This window comes from Melopsittacus undulatus, chromosome 3, assembly GCF_012275295.1.
Source record: "Melopsittacus undulatus isolate bMelUnd1 chromosome 3, bMelUnd1.mat.Z, whole genome shotgun sequence".
NCBI classification, from domain to species: domain Eukaryota; kingdom Metazoa; phylum Chordata; class Aves; order Psittaciformes; family Psittaculidae; genus Melopsittacus; species Melopsittacus undulatus.
The window spans coordinates 29211164-29234791 of record NC_047529.1 but is presented as its reverse complement, the minus strand read 5'-3'; the positions used below and the strand labels follow the sequence as shown (position 1 = coordinate 29234791).

At 36.0% G+C, this 23628-nt stretch overlaps 1 protein-coding gene across 2 annotated transcripts in view; it reads right to left on the bottom strand.

The window, feature by feature from the left end:
• Window positions 1-23628, bottom strand: part of KIDINS220 (kinase D interacting substrate 220) — a 74854-nt gene that overhangs the window by 30897 nt on the left and 20329 nt on the right. For both annotated transcript variants that reach the window (XM_031052662.2, XM_031052663.2), the window contains exons 9-22: window positions 22551-22649; window positions 20077-20175; window positions 19361-19459; window positions 18284-18461; window positions 17572-17736; window positions 16010-16189; window positions 15496-15661; window positions 14435-14586; window positions 13158-13447; window positions 11758-11898; window positions 10890-11133; window positions 10645-10733; window positions 9500-9644; window positions 7099-7261 (exon numbers count right to left, since the gene is read on the bottom strand). In XM_031052662.2, the coding sequence (XP_030908522.2) occupies window positions 7099-7261; window positions 9500-9644; window positions 10645-10733; window positions 10890-11133; window positions 11758-11898; window positions 13158-13447; window positions 14435-14586; window positions 15496-15661; window positions 16010-16189; window positions 17572-17736; window positions 18284-18461; window positions 19361-19459; window positions 20077-20175; window positions 22551-22649 (2210 nt within the window). The remainder of the gene's footprint in view (window positions 1-7098; window positions 7262-9499; window positions 9645-10644; window positions 10734-10889; window positions 11134-11757; window positions 11899-13157; window positions 13448-14434; window positions 14587-15495; window positions 15662-16009; window positions 16190-17571; window positions 17737-18283; window positions 18462-19360; window positions 19460-20076; window positions 20176-22550; window positions 22650-23628) is intronic.

Genomic DNA, 23628 nt, shown 5'->3' with positions numbered 1-23628 from the left:
CCCATAAGAGGACAATACTTACTATGGATGTACGTAATTCCTGGGTGAACATTCTATCCCAACAGTATCCAGGTATGATCATAAGGAAATTCTCATGGATTACTATCAACATCCTATTGAGATTTTACCCCAGGGTGCCTTGCATAACAGGTAGGTCATCAAATTGTTCTGGTAGCTTGCAGTGTGTTCACTGTCATTTTCTTTTCAAAGGGCAGCTGGAACTTTGTCACAGTGGCCTATCTAGACAACTCATCATGCTTATCAGAAGGTTCTTGCAACCTGTCATATAGCCTGCCCCAGCACTTGGTATAACTAATTGAAACACATCTATCTTCAAATTAAAGTAGGCTTTACTTCTGCATTTTGTGCTGAACCTAGTCCTTTCCTCCTGCTGCAAACATGCTCAAAATTACACTTATTTGTTCAGGCTTTTTAAGGGCTTCAGCTGCTTCAGGATCCTGAGCAGGTTCTACATGCAAGATAAGCACCATGAGACTCAACTGGAGCCTTGCATTAGCAACTCAGCATTCACACAGAACTCTAGATGATGCAGGAACTTCAGGGGTAAAAATTCACACCATCCATAGCTTTTCAAGTGTTTAAAATTTAGTCAGTAATTTTCTGAATTACATTCTTGAACTCAAGGGGCATATGCATGGCCTGAAGTTTCACTTTCAGCTGTATAAACTGTAACACATGGAACAGACTTTAATCAGTGAACAGTCCAGCTGCTAACAGCTTTAAGAAGTGACAAACTGGTAAATCTGTCGTATCTAGAAGAGAGCTCATAGATGCAGAAACTCGTCATGGCCTACAGGCAAGAGGGTTACAAAATTACTTTAGTTACTCCTAGGAACATCTTCCAAAAGACAAAGTACTGCACATTTTGGTTTCTGCCATGATAAGGACATAAAGAGGTAAAATGTCTTCAGCAGATTATCTTGTTTAGTGAGTAAACATAATAAGGAAAGGGAGATAGAAGACATTCCCTCCCACACAATTAGCTTTAACAGCATGATTTTTATCAACAAGGTGGCAGTATCAAATCACTGCAATCTACAGCCCTGAGCAGTGGAAAATACCAAGAAACAAAGTAAGATGACTAGAACTCAGAACCTCAAACTGAAATGAAAAACTAAGGCCTTGAGGGAAAATAAATAAATAAGTAAATCAAATGTCTTAGATACAGAAGACTTGAGAATCAAAGAAGAGAGGAAAAAGTATTCAAGTGAAACTGGAAGTCCTCACTGCATGGGGAATTGGGCAGTGATGATATCCACAGCACACTGATGAGAGACGAGGGCTTTCCTCATTCTCTTTACTATCTGTTCTACATTGGTACAACCTTTTTTGAAATGTGATTACTAGAATCTCAGAGGATATAATACAGTAGATATAATACAATACCTTCCTCCTTTATATTGCTTTGCTAGTACCTCCTAATGACACTTGCATTTTCTGACTGTTGTTGAGCACCAAATGTATTTTTCTAGAGAAATCAAAGATTTGTGAATTTCTTTCCTCAGTGCAGATTTTCAGCCCATTACTATGTTAGCAGGCTTATAGATGAGATTGATTTTGACAGTTCACTATGAAACCTATATCCACAATAACTTTAATCAGCAATTTACTCAAAGCTATTTCTACAGCCCTCTGTGAAACAGCTTTAGCCCCACCACATTGCATCTTCTGCCCCTGCCACACAGTTTACACGTATGTCAGAGAGTACAAGTATTATCTTTGGAAACCTTACATACAAGTTTCTCACGAGACACTCCTATCTTCAGCTTCCTTCTTTTGTCCTCCTGAGGCAATCTTCCCTGTTACTACCTTAAATTTTAATACACTTAAACATTCTTAGATCAAGAACTTGCTTAAGATTTCCTGAATTTCAAAATAGTGCATTGCCTTCTTCACATGCTTACTGACTCTGCTGAGAATTCAGTTTCTTGAAACATTTCTCCACAAAAGTCCCAGTGACTTTCCACAGTATATCATCTACTTAGATCTGACACTGACATTTACTCTGGTGTCATTTAGTCTTCGCAAGAAACCACATTCCCATAGCTGGCTAATTTACAAGTCTGAGAAGTGTCAGTTGCAAACATTCAACAAACTTGCTTTAATCTGACAACTTAATTCTCTTACAAAGTCATTTACAGAAAACCTACATATTTTATTCCACTTCAGGGCTTTTAAAATTTGCTTGTTGCAACTTCTGCAAACCATTTTGGCATTACATAAATCTGACAATAGGAAGACTCTTTATAGCAACATGAAAGAGAACACAGCACAACATACATGTAGAGAAATATTAACTATATGTCACACAAATAAAATGGTAAAAATAACTGAAGTAGACCACGATGGAGAAGTGGGTAATGTCAACTGTGGGCTTGACCACAGAGCAACCTAAACACAAAAGGGGAAGGAGAACACAATAGGCAAGGTATCAGAATTAAGAACTTAACCTGGAGAGGAGAGAGAGACTACATGAAAGTACTATAATGACTTATAATGAGACGACTTGAAAACGCAGCATATAAACCCGAAGGAGTAAATGCTGGTATCAATACCAGCTGGAAAGCAAAGATCCAGATCACCTAAGAGAGAAACTGGAAATGAGAGGATAGAAATGAGATGATACAGCAAGTGGGTTTAACAAATAAGAAGAGTGAAAACATTTTCCTCCAGAATCCGGACTGAAAGCCAAAAATGCAGACTCAGACACATTTTTATCTTCAAAATCTGACACAATTACATAGCACAGCTTGTTCTCCTCTATGAAAGAATTACAAGACAGTGGCTCCACCTGTTACGAAGACAGAAGTCTAAGCAACTCCAGTTCATAAAAGACTGCTCAAAAAGATGTGCCTCTGCCACAAACTGAACCTGGATTTTGGTTCGAGGTTTCTTTGCTCGATTTGTTTTTTGTTTTGTTTTAAGACTCCGGGAAAATGTTGCCAGTATAACATACAGTAGGTTCTCCCGTCTCTGTACTGCATGATCCAGTAAAGATACACTACTCCTGAAGGTTTCATAGTTCCCCCAACAATTTTCTACAATAAGAATACATTAGTTGGCTTTTTTTTTTAAGTAAGAAATTGAGGCATAAGGATATGGGTAATTTATTTAGTAACCAAACTGAGATATCAATTTTTTTTTCAGAGTACTCCACCACCTGAAAGCAGAGCTCTCACTAGCTTCAGATACAGCTGAAGAAAGAACCTTTACTAGTATCAGCCTACAGAACCATAAGCTGTATACGACCTTCCAGCAAAGGCACAAATACCATCCAAGTGAAAGGTATAGCAGAGGTGATTAGCACAGCATCCCACAAACTCTGATGAACAATTCTAGACCAACTTTCGATTGGCTTAGTTTTCCTATTGGATTCTTTTCAGCTGCACTGAGATATGCCAGAAAAGAGCCCTCCCCATTACCACACAGCCTGCCTATACAATCTGCAAAATTAAATTTGGGACATCACAAGACAGGAATCTCATGGAGGCAAAATGCATATACAGAGAGAATTAACTGCAGGGAATTCAAGAGGCTACTTTTACTCTTTAATTTCTTGATGCTTGACTACTTGATTCTTTTGATTTTACTATAATTTTGTATGTTGTGGAGGAATTGCTTATTCTTTAAAATACTAAAAACCAAAGCATCTAGTGAAAGAGATCATTAACGTGAAATATGAATAGAGAACAAGTTGTCAGTTATGCTGGACAGTCATTCTGCTGGTGCCACCTGCTGGCACACCACTACGATACACACAGGTACCACGCTTCACTCACGCTGAATCACATTGCCTGCAGTATCGGCAGTATTGGTAATAAAGAGCTGGATATAATCTGCCTCCAAAGATACAGCAGTGAAATAACTTGGGGTTTAATATCACTTCTTGTTTCCTCAGTGCACACACAAATTATCTACTGCAATTCTTCACCAGTAACAGATCAATCCACTGTGTTAAACCTCTGCCCCAGAGTCAGCGGTTAAGAGCACAGCAGTGTCCCCACTGCAAGATTCCTAAATTTTTTAGCACATGGGATGTTACAAATTGGAAAAGTAACTGTAATATCAAAGCATTCTCCTTATACAGAGAATGGGATCAGGAGTGAAACTTAACAGAGAACCTACAAGATTCTTTTCATCCAAGGGAGATATCCAAGCAGACCCCTCTCCCCTGACACACTTTAAAGTTCAGAAATGCAGCAAAACCAAAGAAGAATATGCAGCGGTGCAATAAAAAGTAGTTTGACACAAACTATTCAATACTAGGAAATTATATTCTTGTTCCTGTGCTAAAGTATCTATATATATATATACATATAGATATAAAATCCTTGCAGAATAAAAGGCAGTGAAGAAGTAACACAAACTCAGTATAGGAACTGAAGCTATAAAGGTATAAAAATCTGTTATCTATTTATGAGACTCCAAAAGGAAAAGCTGCTTTATAAAGCAGAAAACAGATATTGAAGTTTTAAAAGAGGAATTAAAGTAAATAACTCAAGTTTAAACTGATACAGAACTGATTCAAGCCAAGTGACTTCACACTGTTGCAGATGAAAAGAATAATAATGACACAGAAAGGATTATTTTTGATAAACCAGAATTTTTAGAGCATTAGATAATACTGGAAAGTTCAGAGACCTTTTCATGTTCAGCATACGGTAAAGATCATAACCTGAACCACCACAGATGGAATTTCAGCTGTCACTACATCAGCAGTTATATATTTAGCTCCTTATACAGGTCAACAGAAGTGGCTGGAAGACATCAACTCTTCCTGAGCATGAGGCAATGTTATTGTTATGAACTTTTTTATTCATGTAGTTAAGCAGTCAAAGAAACTCAGTCTTACAGCTTTGTCTTTTCTGTATCAAATAATTCTGGTGGTATTTTTTGCTAAAGAGAGACTCTTGAATACTTGTCCTCTTTTCCTTGTTTTCCTGGTATTTCAGACAGAATACAAACAGCTTTACTTAAAAGATCATCACCTTCCTTTCTTCAAGATAAGGTGCAAGTTCTTCACATTACAGATCCTAGTTTTATAACACAAATATATATATAAATCCATTAATACATTTATAACTGTCAATTATGAACTGGCACTCAAGTGGCTGCATTGCTTCCAAATACAACCTGCATAGCAAGAGGCCCAACAACATAGCATGAGTCATGGATCTTCTCCACACCTGAACTAATAAACCCTGACACACTCCAGTTGGCACTGAGTATCAACAGCTCAAGTGTCAGTAGTAACAACAAATAATCCAGAGCCTAAATAAATCATTCTCATTCAATTGTTCCTTCCTTCTCCCCATGCTAGTTTACTAAAATTTTAACATTAATTTATACTGGAATATGTAGCACCAACTTATGAGAACAATTCAGGTCTCTAATACCTCCTTTGGTTTATTAGAAAATATCAACATCATTGTATTTTGAAGATACAAGCTTTGGACTGTGAGCACTATAAAGAAATTTATGACTTTGATGCTAATAATCAAAATACTCTAATGAGTTTGCTCAATAAATACTGAAAATACAAAATTGTGAAATATGCCATATGGCAAATCTAAATAAAGAGAGCTGAGAAATATCTACAGCAAGGGTACTGTAAAGCATGACAGGAGAGGGAATCCCTGATGATTCTGAATTATTGCATTTACCTGATCACGTAAGCACTTATGACACCAGCTGTCTAAACCCACAATGGAGAGGCAGGTTCCCATTGCTTTACATGTAATGTCACAGGTATCTTACAGAAAAAAAACGCAAAGCACAGAAACTGGATCCATTCTCTAGAAGAAAGTGTTTTCTAATCCTGCAATTACTTATCTTGGAAGATAAATTTTTCAGAAACAAACCTCCCAGCCTGAAGCCACTTCAGCCTTTGTATGTTGTGGAGGAATTGCTTATTCTTTAAAATACCGAAAACTAAAGTATCTAGTGAAAGAGATCACTAACATGAAATATGAATAGAGAACATGCTAAGACAAACAAGTGAACAGAAGCTATCTTTGCCCTCTTTGTCCATCTTCAACCCTCAGTCTCATCATGCCCAATCCACCTGAGTCCCTCTACCTTCTGGGCTATGTTCAGCTCTTAACCTCACTTCAACTTTCGTAACACGGGTCACTTCAGTTGTCTTTCCCAATGAATCCTAATTTTATTTTCAACACTTCAACCATTTCCATCCTATCCCAGACCCTCATCAAGTTCATCTCCTGTTCCATGACTATTGGTACAGGGCACCTTCCCAGAATTTTCCATACAAGTTCATTCTCCTCTCCATTCTTTCCCTAGACCCTGCAAAGTCTCAAGATTTTCTGGTAACTTATTCAATCTATTCCAGTCTCTCTTTTACCTCAGCTGCTCTTTTCATCTGATCTCAGTTATTTCAGGCCCTTTTTTCCTCTCACTGACTTCCATTCTCAGATTTTGCTTTCTTCTTATATGCCCAACTCCCAGTCACATTCTTTCTCTTACATCTGTCCCACTGTCATCAAATCACTTGACATAATGCACAAGTCCTTTCTTACAAGCAGCCTGATTCTGGTGAGGCATGTTCACTGGCAACACAAGGACCATTTGCTCTCAGCTACAATACTTGAACAGCTCTGTTGGACAGCAACTTGTATCAGCAGTGGAGAAAGCCACGCTTCACTTCAGCATTCTGTAATTCAGCAAAAGGCACTACCATAGCCCCAAGAACACTTGCTTATGCACCAAACCTTCAGTGATCTTTACTAGTAAAGGCAGGTTTTGCAGATCTTAGCTCAGATTTCTAAATAGGGAAAAAAAACCCAATGACTTCTAGCTTAGCCAAGGTAGAGATGGAAATCATTTCAAGAGACAGAAATGCTATCTGTGGAAGACTTCAACACCCATTCATATGTGGGGCATTAAACAGCAATGAAAGTAATTTAAAAGTTTCCAAAAGCTAACAGAAGAGGCTACGATTGCAGGAACTTTTGCTTACAACCAGGCAGCTGTATGAAAGCCATGTTATCCTAATAATCATTAATAATGTCTGCTATTTTAGTCACTGAAAGTGCATACCATTGCCAGAATAACACCTACCTCTCATAGATGGTTTTTAAAGTCAGGTGATCTGGAACACCTTCAGTCTCTTCAAGATGCAGTATGAGCCATGACGTTCTATACGGCCACTGCTCTGTGAGATTGATCCAACTAGCCAGTCTATCCCAATTGAATGTGATCTGATTAGCTCTCAATAAACGACCTAATATAACAGGGAAGAAACACGATTTTTTTTTTCTATTATGAAAGATCCCCCCATCAAGTAACAGCTATGCAAGTGCTTTAACCTGATCTCTGAACTCACTGGTATTGTATTTTTAGCTCAGTAAGTTCAAAATCATCCCAAGTCACATCTGAAAACATCATTTCACAACCTATATAAAAATTTCTGCAAATACTGGTCAGAACACAAACTCTCCACAACTGTCAACTTCAACTGCATTATAAACACATACTACTACCATCCTGTTAAAAGCAAATCTTAAGTTACTTTAACAAAACTCAACAGAGAATTTTACACAGCATTAATTTCTTAGTCTAAACACAAAAATCATGCTAATACTGTGAAAGATTTTCTGGCCACTGGTATATTTAATATGGTACAAGTAAGTTAAGCATACAACTGTCATCTTCAATAGCCAATAAAGTAAAATTCAAAACTATAAACAAAAGACTTTTTCAAGTTAATAAGGCAAGATATGGATTAAAAATAAAGCCGATTTTAAAAACCAGGGAAAGTTAATGCTACAATTTATGCATTCCAAGTTTTAGCAATTTTTCTAAAATTGCATTATTAATACTGGTGACGATGTGCAACTTACAGCCTGAAGGCTCTGCTCACAAAGCTGTTAATGAAATCACCATATATAGCCACAGATTATAGTACACTAAAAGCGTTCTTGTAGGGATTGGTTTGTTTTTTCACAACTAACAATTTGTGATTTCGTTAGTTTTGCATATGCATTACAATCGAGCAAAACAAGACATTTCATGCTACAAACTGTAATGACAATACTATGAGACTGCACATTTATTTAAAATATTAGCTCAAAATTTTAGAGCTGTTATTGCATATGAATGATTACTAAAAAAAGGAAAAGGCAGGGGAAAATGCAGAAAATGACATATTAACATTCTTCTATTAATTATGCTAGCATTAAGTTAATGGAATAGAAAATAACCCATGGGTTATTTTTACTTAACTTAAACAGCCTTTCCATTTAATTCTTTCTAACCTGAGTGAAGCTATATTAGGACAATCCAAACTATGCAAGCAGTGGGAACAGAACTGTAGAAACAGCCAACCCCTCTGTGCTACCCATGCTGGTTCAGCAGGACTGAACCTCAGCTCAGACATACAATTATATTCTGGTATCATACTTCCTACTGAGATGCTCACCTCAGCACTGTATTACACCTGAACCAGTAGTACCTACTTGTGACATGCTGGAAATAAATACTTCTACATGCAAATGCTGGGCAGTGGAGGCAGCATTGATATTGCTGTTGCAGATTTCTGCCACCAAATGGATCAGCAAGTTCAGTTTTGGCTTGTATTATTACTCTGTGGATCTACTGGTAAAGCAAACACCCTAAAGCTTCAGAACATAAGGAATATTTCCTTTTGTTATTCCATCCCCTGGCAATTCATCGCTTGCTTTCTATTAGTACTTGATGAATTTTACTTTTAAGGTATTTAATTGTTTCTGAATCCATGTAAGCTCCCTACATCCATCTGATACTGTTGCAGAGTTACGCACTTAGCTATATACAGTGTGAAAAGTAACTGAATTATTTTGTTCTGAAAGGCTATTCGGTGCCTTTTGTTGTCTGTAACAGAAAAGACAGTAACAATTACTCCCCATTCACTTTCTACATGAAACATGTTTTTATTAAATTTCCATAACTCCTTTACCAATTGTTTCCAGTTTTCAAACCTCAAAGACACCAACGTCTTGATTGCATTTTGTTGAAGGAGAAGAGGTCATAAAATGCTATTATGAGCCCCAGACAAACACTCAGGGGAAAAAGAACTCCAAATATCCATAGCAAACATATAAAGGATGCATACCTGTGTTTGCCTTGCAGTTTACCTCTTAAGATATGAGCACCACGGGCTTTGTTCACATCAGTATTACAAACTTGAAAAATGTATTTTATTATCCCACTTCAAAACTAAAAATATAAAGCCTCCCTAAAAATGTAGACTAGAATCATTTGCCTGCCAACTGAAGTCAATGAAACAACAAATATTTTTTAAATTCTACATAGAATAGTCTACAACTTTGCTTACACCCTGGAAGATTTTGCATCGGAAGGAGTCTGAAAAAACATATGGACTGACTTTAGCTAAATTCAGTTTACACATTAAAAGTCTGAGGATAATTACAAGCAACCAAAACACAATACTGTTTACTGTACATAAACATGCTACACTCACCTGTCACTGAAACAATATTTAGCAACCTTCTCATGGTCTGAGGACTAATATCACTGAACCAATCCTCTGTAACGAGCAGCTTGGTCAAATCAAAAGACATCTGGCGGGTAATGGTACGTTGTATCTGGCGTCTTCGGTAAGTATCCTGACAATGACACAAAAAGGCAAGGAATTACAATTGGTATTGAAAACTTTAATATATTTGAAATACTTCAGTTTTACTTGATTATAAAGTTTGAACCTTTGTGAGAATTAGTTCCTGTGAGGCTGACACTTAAACCATAAAAATATTTATCAGAACTCAATTTTGATTTAGCAGTGTAACAGTTGAATATGATTTCCATACAAGCCAAGAACTGGGAAGAGTTACATGTTATACTTCCATGCCAACTCCGAGAGGGCAAAACAGAGCAACACAGTGAGATATTTTGTGTAAAGGTTACTAATTTCAGCATTGCAGTCACTGTTTCCTACTGTCTCTATAAGAAGTTATTGCCATCCATTTACTAATTACATCCTAAAATTAAAGAGAACATCAGGTTCCTCTGCTACAGAACTTCCTAAGTCTCTACTTGTGGCAGCTCAAAAATCTCAGGATCCTCAGACTCTGCACTGCTTTCTATTACAACCTAGATACCTTTTATTTAACCACTTTCTGATTTTACATAAAGATGGGAAAACTGAACAGAAAGCAGAAAAGAAAGTGTGGTAGACATGTTCAGTGAAAGTCTAGTACTGTAATAATCTAAATTCCTTGATTTGCTCAATTACTGCCCCTTGTTGATACAGTCCATGACAAAATGATACCAGGCTTATATACAAATATACAAAAAACCATCAATAGCTAGATAGATCATAGCTACTGCCAGTATGCTGTACCATCTCAGCATTTACAGAGAGCTGAATTTAAGTATATGTGGAAAAGAGCACTGGTGAGGAGTGCTTTCTCCTCTTTGATAGAGCACCAGTCTACTGATTTAAGAATGTACGTTTCCTACATGGATCATTTACAATAATTTCGTAAGAATTATTTGATAAGTCTTCCAAGCTGACATAATTAAAAACATGAAAGAAAAAAGAAAATAATAGAAAAGAAAAAAAAAAGCATTACCAGTATCTCCATCTAGTCTAAAAAGCTTTCTCACCCGTCTATTAAGAGCAGTTTTGCTACCAAGCTTGCTCATTTCTCCAAGACTGTTCTGAGAAACTCTCCTGTCAATCTCTTCATGTAATCCTATGGGAAGGAAAACAAAAGGCAGGCATTTTTCTCCATTCATATACATTTGACTGACTTCTAAAACTAACATTAACGATCTACCAATTATTTAAATAACTTGTTCCAAATCCAGATATTTGGAATATTGCTTTTGTAACTCCTCCATAACCTTACCTGCATTGTCTGCATAAGGAATATCTCCATTGGTTGTTGAAGCTACCATCAGTTTTTTTGCATTACTAAGCCCTCTGCTATTCAGAAAAACAGGCAAATGGACTATGTTTCGCATGTAATCATGTCCATTTATGTTTGAATCACGTAGAACACTGTTGAGATTCTGGTTAATAGCCTTTATAATAATGTGTGGGTCACTTGCAAAAATAGCAATAAATGGGCCTTTTGAAAACAAGACTCGCACCTGTAAAGAAGTAAACAGTACACCTATTAATAATAATTAATAGTAAGTGTGGCTCATTTGAACATCTGACTCAGAATTTTGTATTCATTCAGCTCAAGTTATAAACCTGAGAGGACAACTCATGTATAGACATGTTGGTTTCTTCAATATGAGATATCTATAAACTTACCCACAACTAGAAATAAGAACACTTGACAAATTAGCAGTAATAGCTCCAGTGGAAGTCATCACCAAGAAGGTATCGTGCAGTAATGCCCTAGCTCCCCATAATATTTAGCATTAAAGTATTTTTCAACAGAAGTAATTCAAAAGTAAGTAAAACCTCTACAAACATCTGAAGTTTGTTACAACAGAATATTACTCTGCAAGAATTTACATTACTTCAAGACTTGTCACAAGTATCAACAGGTACAGCCCTACTGGGATTTAATTTTCAACTTTAAAAACCCACTGCTATTAGTATTACAGTTACGCCAATATACACAAACATTAGAAGACTACAACACAGCATCTGAATACATGACTTCTTTCTACAGAAAACGCAGAATAACTGTATATGAACTCATCTATGGAAGAGATCATACTGATGATCCAGAGATCATGCTTATACAATGACCAACTCACAGTATCAAGCATCTGTAAGACTTTATCCTGTTCACAAGCATCCAATCCATCAATAATTACAACAAGCCTTGTTTGGTTCTGAGTGAAGCTGTCAATGGTTTTTGCCATTCTGGCCATCAGCTCAACTTCACATTTCAAAACCTGCAAAAACGAAAAGCAAAGAAGGACAAGGCACCTCTGTAATACTTAAAACTCACAAAAATGCAGGCAGTTCCTTTTGCAGATTGCTACTTATCCCAGAAATACTTCAGTAAGATCACACAAATAAACACATTTCACCCAAAGTGAAAGTCCTAAAATGTCACTTCCAAAATGTTAATTTCCTGCTTGCATAAAAATGTATGACATATTCCACTTGAACATAACGAACTATCCTTATTAAGATTCCATTACAATGTTATTTAAAAATACAAGTAACATGCACTGTAAAGCAGGATTTTAAGAGTACACAAAGGGGTATTTGTAGCTTCAGCTAAGCCACTTACATATAACAACTACCCTTAACATAGAAACAAAGGAGAAATTCACCTGGCCTAATTTCAACAACTAACATGTAGAAATTAAAATCTCATCTTTTTTGCCACTAGACTGATCTTGAATGTGCACATTAAGATGGTACATCATACGAATAACGCTACAGAAATACCCACGTCTCTCCTTTCATTGCAAAGGATAAGCCTAACTCCTAAATGGCTGAAGTTATGCCAGGTAAGTATCACTCAAAAGACAACTGTCAAGAAAAGAAACACAGCAGCAAGACACAGATTCTGTGCTACAAAAACATATGCACAACATATTGTTATACAACATATTAACTGTAATCTACAAAGATAATCATCATGACAGGCCAAGAGTGTTGGGCTTGCTCAGCCTGGAGAAGACTCAGAGACCTTAGAGCAGCCTTTCAGTACCTAAAGGGGCCTACAAACAAGAAGTCTGGAGAGGGACTTTTTACAAGGCTACATAGACATAGGACAAGGGGGAATAGCTTAAAACTGACAGAGGGGGGATTCAGATTAGACATTAGGAAAAAAATTCTTCACTGTGAGGGTGGTGAGGCACCAGAACAGGCTGGTCAAAGAAGCTGTGGATGCCCCATCTCTGGAAGTGTTCAAGACCAGGCTGGATGGGGCTTTGAGCAGCCCAGTCTAGTGGAAGGTGTCGCTGCCCGTAACAGGCATGGGATGGATGACCTTTAAGGGCCCCTCCAACCCAAACTGTTCTATGATGCTAAAAAGTTTATTTTCAAATAGAAGTACTCCCTTAAGTAAAATGTCACCAAGGCTCATTCTAATATTGAGACTTGGCCTGATCAAATAAATAGTGCCCCATCTTGAGAAGGCTATGGGTTTGGAGTTTTGTTTCAATTCTTTTAATGGCCAATGCATATAAATACTTACCTTCATGAAACCTTCACTTTTCAACTTGTGAAGCTTGGAGGCAGCATTGTGAAGACGTTTTCTTTGAGAGTTCAAAACTGAATCCATCACTTGCCACCATGTGCGACAATTCAAGATAAAGGCCAAACCAACAACACAGGTAACAGTTATAAGAATAACGTTAACTGTCATGTTGGCTGGTTCTACATTAAAAATTGCCAGCAGGGCAATTGCAGAAACAACACAGGACAAGATGAAGAGGAAAATCACAAAGGATGGGAGACAGCAAGTTTTCTTCCATTTCTTTTTACCTAGGAAACAAGAATTTGCTATTAATATTAATGCAAAATGTAATTACAAGTGATTACAAAAGCTGTTAACTTACATTCTTCTCATAAAATACTAACGCGCACAAAAAGTCACTGCAGTATAACTATCCTGTCACAAACGTGAAAAAAATATGTTTAAAATTTTCCAAAACTCTTGGAAATCCTGAAGCAGAGATACACCTTAATCTTCAGTTTATTTCCATCATCTCAAGAAATCCATACCAGATGGAAATGATCTTTATTAAACAGATTTCAATCAGCAGTAGCATCATCTTTTGTAGCATCTCTCAGTAAGTGTATTTATTCAAGGTCAGAGAAGCTGAACTCAAAACAGAAGTAAGTCCTCTATGAACTGAAAAGTTAACCCCAAGAACTCATTTCTTCACAATATCATACTGTGTTCTGCATATTTTTTCCAGAAATCTACAGACAGGACAGAAGAAAAAAGCTCATTCCACTTGGATCAAGTAGGAATATAGTTTCATTCCATCTGATCAGCACTAATCACAGCAGTTTATGGCTTCGAACCAACATTTGCTATGTATTTATTATTTCCAAGAATAAGCAGTAGTCAATCATAAAAGCATTGAATTAAAATATAATAAACTAAACACAACTTCTCTTAGCAATACACAAAAGCATTTCCCTTTATCTGACTCAGATGCAATTTCTATAGAGAAATATCAATGCTGCATCTGAAAGGGTGCAATATAAATATGCATGTCCATTGACTCTTCTGAAAACTATGTTTCACATAAGCTATTCTTTTATTATACTAAAAACATCGAGATGAACAAAGAAAACAGGGCATTTTTCTCTCCAAAATAATACAAAGAGCTTCCCTTTTCTGTATGGATTTCTGCATGGCTACAACAGTTTCTAACAAGAGCTTATAATGTGACAAACAGAACCCCTGATAACAGTGCATTGACATGGAATAATTGGAAATGTCATTCAGGTAATAAAAACCTTGTGTATCTTCTGTCTTGAAAACTCGAAATAGCCTTGTTGCTAAGAAACCAAATTCCCTTTCGCAGGCATCAGAGAGGGTAGCAATCATCTCAGCCAATGAAGTTTCTCCACCTACACTGGACAGTCTATTGTAGTCCGTGAACAAAAATCTGAACGAGAAAAAAAAACATGTTTTTGCATACTTCAGAAAGATTCAAATATTTTCTGACAACCAAAACAAAAATATTGCCACATCTCTGCAGCTGGAAGCTTTTTTTTCATGTGGCACAAACATGTAAAACACTTAAATACTTTTTTCAGCTCTCCATGGAATTTAAGAATTTATTTATTTATTTATTTATTCTTGTTATCAACCTCCTCTTTGCTCCACTTCGTATTGTAATACTTTATTTCTTAACAACGTAACAATGATCACATCAGCAACAGCATCTCAAACAGCAGTAAAAGTACAAAAATATCTTTATGATGCCAAAACATAATATTGGCAAGTATTTTTAAGTCCATCACAAACTATTTTCAAATATTTATTGAGGATTAAAAAAAAAACAACAAAAAAAACCAGAACAAGATCACGTAATAGCACCATGAAGTGAAAATACAAGTCTCTAAACAAGAGAACTAAACAAAACTATAGAACACATGGCATAACTTTTCTTGCTTTTAGGTAAGCTAGATGCTTTGAGCAGTCTGATGCTCTACTTAGGAAAAAGGCAAAAAGACGTCAGCAGAAATAATCAGTAAAACAAGCTTTAAACTTAAAACATGGTAAGCTGTACGAGAAAACTAAGTTCTTATTTTGTCTGTTATATATATGATAGCCAGAACACCCAATACTGAAAAACAGCAGCTTTCAACAACTTTGCCAGAGTAGTGAAAACACCCCTATTTTCTTCACTCTTAAAAATTTAACTACGTGCTCTTTCAGTGCTACTGTTTTTCAAACAGAAATCTCAACAGCTTTTCATTGGAAGATAAACACACAATAATACACACAGTTTAAAAAGTATCAGAGTGAACCTGAATTATTGATTCAAAAGTAAATAAATGAAATAACTAACCTGACAGGTAAAGCTTTAGTGGTTTGCTCTGGTAATTCTGGTGGGTTCACAAACATGAGTTTGAGAAGCAACTCTAAATATCCAATATGTCTTGCCAACCTCGCACTTAACATCCAGGCCCAGTTCCACCTCTCACCTTCTCTCCGGCCACCAAAGTAAATTACAGCTAAAAATAAGAAAGACGTTACAGCTACATTTTAACCAATCTTCACAACTGAATGAACTATGAAGTTTAAAAGGAGAAGGTATGGAGTTGTGTAAAAAGAACTGAATGAATTTTTAACAGTTAACGCTAAAAGTAAGAACTGTAAGAGTTAATAAACAAAAATTGGCTGTTTTCAAGAATGCCCTCTCACAAATTACATACAAAACACAAGTAAAAGGTCTGAAGGGGTTCTATTTTCTACAAAATCTTTCAGCATTTTTTATGAATCACAAAGCATGTCTACAAAGAAATACTGAATTCCAAAACTAAATGAAAACTTTCACAAGCTTCATATAAAGTAAGACTTACTAAAGAAAATGTAGAGAACTGCTAATAAGCTGAGTGACACTGCTATTCCAAGCTTTGCATCCACTGTGAAAGCAAGCAATAAACCCAAACCTCCACACAGCAAAAGCGTGAGGAATACAATAAGCCAGGAGAACTGAAACAAAGGTTCAATCTGCTGTCCTGCAAAAGTCTTCATTTCATCTAAAAAGAAAAGACAAAAACCACTTAATATATAAAATCATTCTAGAACAGAAAGCAAAAAGGGTATTATAATGATCATCTTTGAAATGAAACGCTTTTTCATTAAAGTGTGCAGCTTTTCCCTATTACTGATTAAAAAAAAGATGATACTTGAATTCTTCTTCAAACATTAGTTCAAAACCCCAAGTTTTCATTCATGCAATAAATGAAACCATTTAAATACACAATACACTGCTTGCTGCAGGTTTTCTACTTTTAAAGCATATTAAAAGTCATGTCATTTCCTATCCTCCTTCAGAAGTTAAAAACATATTTTATCACCCCCCAAAAATAAATAAATCTATCAAAAAACCCAAACAACAACCCCCAAAACCTCCATCATTGAAATTGGGTCTATGTTCCTCAAATAGTCAGATGTTAACAGAAGATTGTAAAGGCCTCAGCATGTATTTCTGTTTGCTGACTCGTATTTACTAAAACAGGAATTCTTGAAGAAACTTATTTAGGATCTACTGAATAAGAAATACACAGTCTGGAACAAAAAGATAAATGAGGAACAGGAAAAAATAGTGAAATTGGCATTTTACAAATGCAAGAGTTCTTCAACAATAAAGATTAAATATGGACACCACTTCTTGTTTATGACATGGGGCATGAAGTAAACAAAATAATGCAGAGACCCCATTTTGACTATCACAGAAGCTTTTTAAAAACACAGCTATCACAGAAAGTAAGCAATATCAAGACTGCTATACGTATTTCAAAATATACATCTCAGAAAAATACCCTTTTGTTAGAAAAAGCTAAAGCTGTAAATAAGATGCCTATTTCCACTGTGAAAAATATTGACTATCCACTTTCTGTATTTGCCTTCCTGTCATTACAGAAGTTCAAAAAGCTCAAACTAAATAAAGGGAAAGGGGAAGCAAACTGAATGCAGTCAAAATACACTACAGAGAAAAAAAAAAAAAGTTAATAGCCCGGAATTTGTTCTTAAACACCTAAAAAGAAAATACGTATGACATAGGAGGCACAATAAATAAATACTGCAGCAAAACAGATCCGATCCTGATCTGACACACAAACACTCCCAGAAAGGCACATTTTAACACCTATGCCTTCAGCAGTACCTAAAGAGTAGATTCATTGCTGCAAGAAGCCCAGAGGTCAACAGACAGCAACACTTAAAGACTGTGTTAAAAACACTTAAAATGAACAAAGCATCCTATGGATGAACTGACCACACTGCAATTCAAATCTTTTCATTACAGAAACAGAGGCTAGATACAACATTACATGGACCTAGGTCTGGTGCAAAAACTAGTAATTACCATGTGATGCTTTTCATAGATAAATTCTAACCTACAGAAAATCAACTTTACCTTCTAGTTTCTTGAGCAGGAAAGATTTTCCACTACCCCACTGTGCATACAAGCCTACACAGATAGGTGGCTGCATGGTTGGTTCACTCAGAATATCAGCCAAAGCACTGCTGTACAGATCGTAACCCAGCATGTCACCATCAGATTCCGTTGGAGACAAATGTCCTGTAATACGTAAAGCAAACTACATTACAGATCCCTGCTTTAAGAAACCTCAATGTGACAATTTTCATACCTAAAATCATTAAAGGCTCACCTATATTTCTATATTTACTCCTCCATAAAATAGCTGCTATTATTGGCACATTATTGTTCAGAAGAATTTTAAATCATCCACATAAATATCATATAATTAATATGATAGCCATTAATATAATAACCATTAAAGCTTACCACAAAAGACTCAAACAAAATCCCAGATCACAGCAAATTAAAGAAAATAAGTCCTAAACAAGAAAGAGGCAAGTAAAAATGAAACAATCAGCAGAAGTTGCACCATATCCAGTGCCAAAAGTAAAAAATTAGAAGTACATTTGGCCTTTGATAGGTTTTCAGAATGCCTTTTTTTTTGCCAATTTTTCTTTTTTAATGCCCTATCAGTTACAACATTTAAAAACCTAAACAGTTACAATTTTTCCATTCAGAATTGAATAAACTGGATTCTCAATATACAAGTGATAAAAAGGATATAAAATTAAATACTTATGCTTACTGGCTCCAAATATCTGTGTTAAAATACTCTTCTGGTGGCTACAGTCAATATTGTAAGGTGTTTCTCCTGCTTTGTTGGGTCTATAAAGCAATCTACCATCTTTTGGATTTCTTAAGAGTAATTCAGCAAGTTTACGGCTTCTTCCACGAATGGCAATATGAAGTGGAGTATCTCCTTTCTGCAATTAAGTGAAAAACTAACAATATATAACAGGAATTCCTAAGATTACGAACAAACCATATGTTCCACGTTGTTTCAGATGTGTTATTTACTTGAAATACATCCTGAGGTATTCTCAGCAGCATTAATGCCTTACAGCAGGCATTTTCTCCCCTTGACAAAGCATTACAAAAGTTTCAGAAAAGGTAGCTCGTACAATGCTAAATCTAAGGCACTATCTTCTTAAACATTTATAAGGATATTTTAAGGTTCATGAAAACTGTAGTCACTATTTAGAAACAAGTGTCGACTAGTAAATTCAGAGACTTGTTGAGAACAAGAAATACTGCTTGTTAGAATTATTTAAATGTCTGCTCAGATTTATAACATCAAAATAACATTATTACTTACTTCCCCTAAATTTAATACAAAGAAGTTAGAAAGGTATCAAATATTTTTGTATCTAAAATGCTTACAGTCAAAGTAACACATAAGAGGACATCAACAAACCATTGTATTTGTCCTTGGCATTGCTTAGTTTAATGTCTGCTAATCAAAAAGAAGTCAGTGACAAGTAACAACCATTCTCTATGCTCTTTTTCAAGTGTATTAAGAATTAGAATTCTTATTTGTGAAAATCTTACTCCTGACCTGGAATTTTTTCTTCTCATATTGCTAGAAGCACCCTATTGCAAACCAAAAAAATCAATGTATTAATAGTGGGAATTAATTTATATTTAAGTATTCTGATCTATATTACTAAGTATGTGGGACATTTTAGTATTACGCATTTAAGCATTAAGGTCTGTCTAATTATTAAGCCTATGGGAAACTCTTTTTGTATTAGCCTTGACAGATCACTATAAAATACTGCTGCAAATGCAAAATGATTAAATGCACTAAATAAACATTATTTACCTTGTCTACAGCAGAGACCTTAGCTCCTTTATCCAGAAGAAGCTCTACTATTTCAATATTTCTCATCTTGGTTGCCTTTATAAGTGGTGTTTCTCCATCCTAAAAAGGAAAAGTAAGCCTAATAAGATCCTCTGTATATTCAAAACCAAGCAAAAACTAGTGATAGCATAAGAAATTAAATATCAAACTTTTAAGATAATTTTTTTAATATGCTGCTGTGCAAGAACAACACCTCAGAGCAAATTACAGACCTTGTATTCTAGATTGATTAGAATCACAGAATAAAATATATTTCCATTCATAACAGTGCCAAACAGAGAAAAAACAGATTCAGATATAAAGCAAAATATTTGAAAAGACTCATGGAAGAGGTAATTCACCGATGTACATACTACTCCCACTATTTGTTTTATTCCTGCACATGCAGTAAATGAGGGGTTGAACTTTCATGCGTATTAATATCAGAAGCCTCATTCTTCAGTTTCCAGTAGTGGTCTCTACTCTTTATTCCTGGCCAGGTCAATGATGCTGAGGTGAAGTACCCAGTCTTTCCCTGCTATTGAATTTTAGTAGTAGGTAAAGTTTATCAACAAAGGGGACATTATCACTGCTGAAAATAAATTCTGCACCTCAGAAGAGTATTATGATCTTAACATCACATGGGACTTGAAAAAAGAACAGATATTAAACAAAGCAATTAGAATTCTAATCATTACCTTGGTACATGTTTCAGTATCAGGGTTGCACTGCAAGATATCCCTCACCATCGTAGCATTTCCTTTCTCAACTGCCCAATATAAAGCAGTTTTATTATCCTGAAAAAAAGAGAATATTAAATGTTAACAGTACTGTAATTCAGCTGGATTACTTTAAAAAACTGTATATAAAGTATAACCACTATATTGAAAGCAGCACGTAACACAGCAAATCTGAGCACAGCTGAAAGAAAAGGGAAACACCACCAAATCTAACTGACATGCTAGCAGAACTGGGAGGGGAAAACGGAAACCTGGCTAGAAAATACAAATTATTTTATAAAGCCATACAAAACATATGATGAGCTTTAACAATCCAAGCAGATTTAACCTCCTTGAAACAGTTTCCAGAACTGTGTATAAAGTATTCAGTTGTAACTTAAATATTCAAGTTTTCTAATCAAGTAAACCCACTTTTTACAGTGTTGTCCTTTCTTATTTTAGTCGTGTTTCCTGGGGCTTGCTTTCTTTTAATTTAAAAAAGATTCTCTCCTATTAAAACATAGAAGTGGAAACCACTCTGAAGCCTTAAAAAAAAAATAAATTCCTTTTTGTTCTCAATTTTACAGTATAGCTTAATAAAGCTACTGAACTGGTTGGCTGGCCTAAAAACAGGCCATGCAAGCTGAAAAGCCATAGAAGCAGATGGATATGAAAGTCAAAACAAAACACCAGAATGTAGATCAGGCATACACTGTACAGCTGAACCAGTTGGGATGGTTGATAGCTGCAAATCTTCTTGTGTCATCTTTCTTCCTTTTTTTTTCAGTGATGTGCTCTATCCCAGAAAGTCTCCATGCCTCCATTCGTTATGTAGCCTAGTGATTACACCATGACTTTTTCTGTTTGATGCTCACTGTATAGAGACACTTTAAGAAAAGGCTCTGAATACACACCTGCTTCTAAGCAGGAATGTCAAAATCCCCCTTGCAGCTTTCTCCCTCGCTTCTTTCATTTGCAGCAATTTCTCTCCCACTCGTGGGCTTCACACTGACTTTAAAGCCTTTCTCAACAATTTAACAGTCCTGGTCACTAGGATTTCCTTCTTCCAGTCACCTGAGTTTCATGTCCTCCATACTTCCATCAGGTGGCTTCCAACAAGACACAAACCTGAGGAAGCTGACTCCGCACCAGCAAGACCAGCTGCACAGCCAGACACTGGTGTGTCAGATGCTCCCAGCTGGGCCCCACAGCCCCAGCATTCACTCCTAGCACCCTATAGTCACATTCTATCTGCTCGAGGTCTCCCCAGCTAGTGTCCATATGAATGAACATACGCAGCAAAGAGCACAGTTGCTGTATAAGACTCTACAATCTTTCTGGAACATCACAGATTTGAGCAGGCGGCAAACCTCCCCAGATTAGCTGGCCCTAATCTAAAGTTCTGAAGCACATAGCCAGAATCTTCCTCTGATGGTACTCACTCCTGCTGTGTCGACAAGTTTTCTCCATATGTTTTCTCACAGATAATTTCTCTGGATTAACCACTGCAAATGGCTATAGAGATACCCTTACACTGCCAGAAGTCACAAGCTTCCCACCCCTGAGGAGACTGGGTCCTCTTGCTACTGCTGTATTGCCTTGGTTACATCAAAAGCTCCCATTTTCAGACCCATGTCTAAGACACATAATTCCAAGTTTCCAACAGCAGATTAAAGGAAAAGATCCAAACGCTACTTTTTCGCTAAACTAAAAGCTTCTTGGCTTCTTGAGGAGGTTCTGCACCAAGAGCAGGAACTGAATCTTTGCAGCTTAGTGACCAGTTAGTTTTGTGTTAAAACTTGGCAGAACATATGTGCCTGCAAGTGAAGTGATTTGAACAGCTTCCAGCAAAAGAAAGTAACTTGACTGCACAATAAAAACAAATAAGAGAGTTTTCAGTAGAAAAATAAAAAACTTAATCAAAGGACAAAAATAGAAGGAAGGTGGAGTTAGAAAGCGTGGGAATCACTGACAACACTGCTTAACACCAAAAAGGAAGTGAGTGAAGGAGACAAGAACCCACCAAGCACAGCAACAGGACTGCACTGAAAACAGGTACAATCTAAGGTGTATCATATTTTGATATATTGATACAAAAATTAAAATATTAAGTATCAAAATAATACTGCTGGGGGGGTAAAGTATTTAATTTTTTAAATGGTTCAGTAGTGCAGCTGAAATAAGCTCCAGTTACATCTTTTATTTTTCAATCATTATACAGATCAACTGAAAAAAAATGTTGCTTAACAAGTCACTGCAATTACATATGTCTTAGATCTTAAAAACTGTGGAGCAACATGGGCATATTTTTAATGTTTGATGGGCATCTGAGTTTTCTACAGAGTAGACTGAGAAAGTTGTTAAAGCCCTGGTTTTAGAAACACCATATAATTGTTTGGTACTCAAATTCATATCCTACTTAAGAACTAATCTAACATTTAAGCTGTACTTACCTGACCTCTGATATCTATATCAGCATATTTATGGAGCAAGGCCCTCACAATTTCAACATGACCTCCTCTAACTGCCCCAATCAGCACTGTATCGCCACTCTAAAAAATAGAGAAAGAATATTGAAGATGAATTAATAATATTTAGCAAATAAAAATGCAACACAGAATAAATTATAGCCTCAGAATATACATTATGCCTATTTACATTAAGAAATCTGCACCCGTTTTAAAGATACAAAAAAACAGTACTACCTCTGCAAAAGAATCAATATATAGAAGATAAAATTCTGGACTCTATTTTTATATTTTTTTTTGCAAAGAGATTAAATATTATATATATGGTAAAACAAACACCCCAAAAATGGGTTCAGCTTAAACCACTATTCTAAAAAATAACAGCACAAACTAATAATCAATATGACAAAAATCTAGCTATTCTCTGTGTTCTTAGGAAGACCAATCACTCACAGTAATAACTGCTTTACAATTAGACAAGAATGTTGGCTGTCTCCTGTAGATGTTTCACAACTGGCAAAAGCATTTTATAGGATTTGTCCCATTTTTGTGCAGGTTTAACTGCTATCCTGTTCATATGCACTATGCTGGTATAAAGAAAAAAGAAGCAACAGCCTGATTTATCTCAGATTGATTAAAAGAAAATTATTTCACTGTGGTAAATTGAGTTGTAGATATGTAAAACAAAGCTACAATTCTGCTTAGGGCTTCTGATTTTAACACACCTAGGGATATGTCAGAATTTCAGAGAACGAAATCCTGAAATTACCTAATGCTTCCTTTATGATAAAACAGGAAAAATAAATACAACTAGAGCTAAATCACAGGTATGGAAGGAACTCAGAAAGCTCTGCAGCAGTAAATCCCCTATCAGTAACTGTCATTACATACCTGGCCGCAAAACAAGAGATTTTCCTTATCAAAATCTACTGCAGCATCTGAAGCTAAGACTACTCATTGTTTGAGGTATTTTTGGAATAGAGTCACCTAAACTGAAAGCTGTAATTTATCCTTCCTAAAAGCACACAAATGAAGACAGTTGTAGAATTTTGTGACAGAAGTG